This window comes from Colobus angolensis, unplaced genomic scaffold (genome assembly GCF_000951035.1).
Source record: "Colobus angolensis palliatus isolate OR3802 unplaced genomic scaffold, Cang.pa_1.0 Scaffold124, whole genome shotgun sequence".
In the NCBI taxonomy this organism is placed as follows: Eukaryota; Metazoa; Chordata; class Mammalia; order Primates; family Cercopithecidae; genus Colobus; species Colobus angolensis.
Genome location: NW_012113586.1, coordinates 5913462 through 5919463, shown reverse-complemented (window position 1 = coordinate 5919463; position 6002 = coordinate 5913462). Strand labels below are relative to the sequence as shown.

The 6002-nt window shown below is 39.4% G+C and overlaps 1 protein-coding gene across 1 annotated transcript in view; it reads right to left on the bottom strand.

Moving 5' to 3' along the window:
* DENND2C (DENN/MADD domain containing 2C) overlaps positions 1-6002 on the bottom strand; it is a 91562-nt gene that overhangs the window by 14051 nt on the left and 71509 nt on the right. The window contains exons 9-13 of the mRNA XM_011933204.1: positions 4819-4965; positions 4238-4315; positions 3550-3690; positions 2932-3080; positions 2017-2194 (exon numbers count right to left, since the gene is read on the bottom strand). Coding sequence (XP_011788594.1) covers positions 2017-2194; positions 2932-3080; positions 3550-3690; positions 4238-4315; positions 4819-4965 — 693 coding nt within the window. The remainder of the gene's footprint in view (positions 1-2016; positions 2195-2931; positions 3081-3549; positions 3691-4237; positions 4316-4818; positions 4966-6002) is intronic.

The following is a 6002-nucleotide window of genomic DNA, read 5'->3' as shown; positions in this document are numbered from 1 at the left end:
TACTAAAAATGCAAAAATTAGCCAGGCATGGTGGCTACTCAGGAGGCTGAGGCAGGAGAATCGCTTGAATCCAGGAGGCAGAGGTTGCAGTGAGCTGAGATCGCGCCATTGCACTCTAGCCTGGGAGACAAGAGAGAGACTTCATCTCAAAAAGAAAAGAAAAGTAAAGAAAAAGAAAACATCTTAAACAATAAGAGAGTAGGGGCTGGGTGTAGTGGCTCACACCTGTAATCCCAGCACTTTGGGGGGCCGAAGAGGGCAGATCACTTGAGGACAGGAGTTTGAGACCAGCCTGGCCAACACGGTGAAACCCCGTTTCTACTAAAAATACAAAAAATTAGCTGGGCATGGTGGCGTGCACCTATAGTCCCAGCTACTTGGGAGGCTGAGACACGGTAATTGCTTGAACCTGGGAGGCGGAAGTTGCAGCGAGCTGAGATCACGCCACTGCACTCCAGCCTGGGCAACAGAGTGAGACTCCATCTCAAAAATAAAACAAAACAAAAACAAAACCAAAAACAAAACAAGAGAGTAAACAATGTAGTGGAAAGAGACAAAGATTTTTATAAAAGATGATATTCAAGAGACCAATAAATAGAAGGATGCTCAACCTCAACAGGAATCAAATTAAATTAAATTTGTGCAAATTAAACCACAATGCAAATAACACTACGCACCCACCAGAGAGGCTAAATTATACAACTGATGACAGTAAGTGATGGTGAAGACGTGGAGCAACAGGAATTCTCATACGCTGTTGAAGGGAATTTAAATTGGCACAACTACTTTGGAAAACAATTTAACTTTATTTATTAAAGTTGGAGATATGTTTACCCTATCACTCAGCAATTCAATTTCCAAGTATATACCCATTGAACTACGTGCGTATGCACTGGGAGTCATATATTTATAGCAACATTATTCATAACAACCTCAAACTAGAAACAACTCAAATGTTCAACTGTAGAATGGATAAGAAAATTGTGGGACATTCACACAATGGAATCCTATATACAATTAGAATGATCAAACTATTGTTGACCTCATCAACATAGATCAATCTTACAGATATAATATTGAGCAGAGGAAGCCAGGCAAAAATATATATACCATATGAATCTATTTATATCAAGTTTAAAACCAGACAAAGCTGAATTACATTGCTTAGGGAGGAATGCCTAGGGGTAAAACTATAAAGAAAAACAAGTCAATGAATACCATAAAAGTCAAGATAATGATTACCTTTGGTGGGGGATGGGGATGGGGATGGAAACAGAGATTAGAAAGAGGCATGACAGGGACTTCTAGGGGGTTGGCACTGATTCCATTGTGGTAATATTTCCATTCCATTCTAATGCTGGTTATGTATCTGTACATTTTGCTTTAACCACGTATCTATATTGTGTTTTATTTGAAATAAAGTTTTTGGGGTTTTTGTTTTGAGACAGCGTCTCCCTCTGTCACCCAGGCTGGAGCACAGTGGCATGATCTCAGCTCACTGCAACCTCCGCCTCCTGGGTTCAGGCAATTCTGCCTCAGCCTCTCAAGTTGCTGGGATTACAGGCATGTGCCACCACACCTGGCTAATCTTTGTCTTTTTAGTAGGCATGGGGTTTTACCATGTTGGCCGGGCTGGTTTCAAACTCCTTGACTTCAAGTGATCCACCTGCCTCAGCCTCCCAAAGTGCTGGGATTACAGGCATGAGCCACCATGCCAGGCCGTGAAATAATTTTTAAAGTTAATCCAGAGTACTGTACCCTTCAGAATAACACAAGAATGAGCCCAAGGTTACTACTGTCAATAAGATACAGGTTTGAATTTATGTGTACTATCAAATTTTCCCATCTTAATACTAGAAATATTATAAACAGCAATATTATAATATAATAGAAATATTATCAATAGCATAAAGTAGTAATAATAACTATATTAATTAATAACAATTCCACCACTCTTAAGATCACTTATTTTTACTTCTCAATGCTCCAATATTAAGTTCCATTCTTCCATCTCACCTCTTCAATGGGTAGGTCCTGGAGCTGTGGTAAGCAGCAAGACAGGATTCCAATAAGGAATGGAGTAGGTGAGCAGACAATGTCAATCATAGATGCTGGCAGGACTGGGATGTAGGTATGCTGCCAGGTGAATGGATACAGTGTAGCTACCACAGCATGGCCACATTTTGACAGGGTGCTAGCCAGAGGAGAAAACAAATGGTGTCATATATAGAGCAACATAAGGAGGACATTTCAGTTATTATGTTAAAGAATTAAAAATTGATGCTGGTGAGTGATCATAGATTAAAAACTATGTGAACAGTCATTAATTTTTTAACACTTTAGTTAAAATTTAAACTTAATTTACTGAAAATGTTCAATCTCAATCCAGCTCATCTCCACAATTTCTCATGCGAAAAATTAGTGTACTTAGAAAAGCATTACCAACTTTTGACAATAGGGTAAGCAAAATGCATTTAAAAGGGAAATTTATTATAACCCAAAAAAGTCATTTGTATAGCCTAATGCAAGTGGCTTTTTGATGATTTACCATTTGAAATTATCCATGCCACTATATACCACTAGATAATTGAGAGACTGATCCTGCATTTTAAAAATATGCCCAAATTTTTGTTCTCACTCATAGGTGGGAATTGAACAATGAGAATACTTGGACACAGGGTGGGGAACATCACACACCGGGGCCTGTTGTGGGGTGGGGAGAGGGAGGGAGGGATAGCATTAGGAGAAATACCTAATGTAAATGACGAATTAATGGGTGCAGCACACCAACATGCATACATATGTAACAAACCTGCCTGTTGTGCACATGTACCCTAGAACTTAAACTATAATAATAAAAAAAGCTCCAATTTTAAAATTTGGAACAAATAAAACACCAGTGTGAAGTAACATATTTCACTTATTTCTTACCTTAGGCTGTTGGCAACAAAGATTACCCTACGCTCCAAAAGGAGCGAGGCACAGACGCGGATGAGATGACATACACTCAGGCACTTAAAGAGACATTCAAAATCAACATGTTCCAGTCGGGAATCTAGTGGTCGGCAGAGTTCAATGGACTGAAATGCAAGAAGTTGAATCAGGTGAGCTAATGTTGGAAAACAATCCCTAGTGCCAACGCTATGGATCCTGTTATTCTTACATAAGTTAAATTCAAGAAGGGTCTGCTACACAGGGTCTGTGAAGCTTCCTATACTAATGCCAGGACCCAACAGCTTATTTTTGTTCTGTAAATCAAGATCCTTTATTCCTTCTGACAACAGTACATACTGTCTTCATTTATCACATTGAAATTGTCATTACAAAGGGACTCAGTCTATGTATGGTAGAAAATCTCTGGGTCCTGGGTCTAGGAAGAACTATGTCACAGATCAGCTGGATATTTCTCCATTGCTTTATGGAAATAAAACATATCCTTTACAGTTTATGGAAAAGGGAAATCTATCCCCTTGGGCTCTGGAAACTGCCTACTAGTATAAGTCCTGCTTTTCAATGGCTATCAAATCTTTTCAAAATGAGCTAACTTACCTCATCTCCAGCCCCAGGGAGGTAACTCTTAACTGTGATGGTGCGTCCAGGAGCTGGGAAAGGAGCTTCTATGACACTTCGCATGAATGGGTAAACAAGGGCTGGAGACATTTCTCTTCTCTTCTCTACTTCATCCAGAATCTATACATGCAAAGTGTTACTTTGTTATGGACTAAGTTAAAAAACATAAAAGAATGCTATTACAGGAACTGCCCAACCTGGTGTACAACCTTTAAAATAACCTAAATATAATTTAAGACAGATAAGCTTCTGCAATCAATAAAAGTTAAATAAGCATCATATCTCTTGGGAGGTATCATTATACCCTGAAGAAAAGTTACTAACATAAATCAACATATTTTTAAAGGAGAAGCCCCTTTTTGGCTCACTAAGGGAGGGGCAAGGAAGGTGACAGTGACAACGATATCCTGCAATTTGGTCTAAGAAAGACACAAGACAAGATAAGCTTTGGACAATGTTCTCCCTTAAGGTGAAAGTTCTAGCAAACCAAAATGAAGATGACATAGCAACAACAAATGGATTAGAGATGTGAGTTTAAGCCTTCAGGAATGTGGTTCCTAGTTTACTAATAGGGAACCTTTCTGAAGTAGTATGTTAAAGTCTATGCCACTTAACATTGTGAACTCAAAAAGGACACCATTTTTCATATAGCTCATTCTCCACTCACCTTTGAAAAAAGATTGAAGCAGCCTAGGCGACTAACCATGCAGTATACCTCAGGGAGTCGCTTTCCTTTGCCTTCTGGCTAAAAGATAAAAACAACAACAACAAAAAAATCAAGCAGCGTAAGTTTTTATCAATATTGATTTGGACTATTAATTATCTTTTACTATTCTTTAGTACAGAGCAGTAACCAAGGCTTACATCTTCAGTGAACAATTCTAGGTTTAGTGAAGCCATCTAAGCAAGAAAAAAGTCCTAATATGGTTGATGAGTAACTCAGAGCTCCTTCGAGTAGCTCATTGTACTCTATTCCAAATACATCCAGATGAGATTCAGCCACTATGTCATCAGTTACTTTCTCTATTATAAACAAATAAAATAAATCCATACCCCTTCTCTTCTAGAACACTCTGTGGTTAACCCCCACCTTGCTCTTGCTGTTTAACGCTAATACAGCTTCCTTAATACACAGGTCATTGAGCATCCCTCAAACTCTCTAGAGATAGTGCTTCTGAAGTTCCTACTCTGACTCAGTTGTTCCTTGACCAACCCTGTCTTGGTAAGTAACACAAATCTGATACTTACCAAGAGCTTCTTACAGTAACCAAACCACCGGCTTCCATCTTCACCAGTCAAGACAAAGGAGAATGTTTCACTGAAAAAAGAGCCAATAGTTAGTTTAGGATCCAAACAACCATTTACGGCATTCTCCATGGAACAAACAATTGAAAACTAGAGTCCAACAGTAGTCATTTTGTGATCTAAAAGGAGGCATAATATTACATTCATTGCAAGTCACATTCCTCCTAAGGAATGAATGCCCAGGCCTTAAGAATATCTTGCCTTGTACTGGAGTGAGAGAATAGGTATGGGATAAGCTGTTGATGTTGGTTCCTTTTGTTTTCTTATTCATCCACTCTAGGTATTAATCAGGCTTATTTTCATTTAAATTTTATTTTTATTTTTTAAGACAGTCTCACTCTGTTGCCCAGGCTGGAGTGCAGTGGTGCAAACAGCTCACTGTAGCCTTGACCACCTGAGGCTCAAGTGATCCTCCCACCTCAGCCTCCCAAGTAGCTGGAACTACATATGTGTGCCACCATGCCCTGCTAATCTTTTAATTTTGTATAGAGATAAGGTCTCACGATCTTGCCAGGGCTGGTCTCAAACACTTGGGTTCAAATAATCCTTCTGCCTCGGCCTCCCAAAGTGCTAGGATTATAGACATGAGCCACTGCGCCTGGCCTTATTTTCATTTTGTTGAATCCCCAATTTAGTCAAACAGGTAAGCTACAAAGACTTTTGATATGTCATTTCTCAGTTCCAAATTCTTCTGTTTAGTTCTGAGAGGCTGTATAGAGCAGTGATAGGCAAAGGATTATATCCTTAATATACAAAAATTATTAGGAAAACATCAACTCCTCATTAGAAACATGGGCAAAAGATATGCGTTAGTAATTTACAAAATGAAAACCTAAATATGCTGAAGAAAGAAACTCAGACTCAATAATCAAATAAGTCCCCCCCCCTTTTTTTTTTCTGAGACAGAGTATCACTCTGTCACCCAGGCTGAAGTACAGTGGCGCCATCTCCGCTCACTACAACCTCCACCTCCCAGGTTCAAGCAATTCTCCTGCTTCAGCCTCCCGAGTAGCTGGGACTACAGGCACGTGCCACCACACTCAGCTAATTTTTTATTTTTGGTAGAGACGGGGTTTCACCATGTTGGCCAGGCTGGTCTTGAACTCCTGACCTCAGGTGATCCTCCT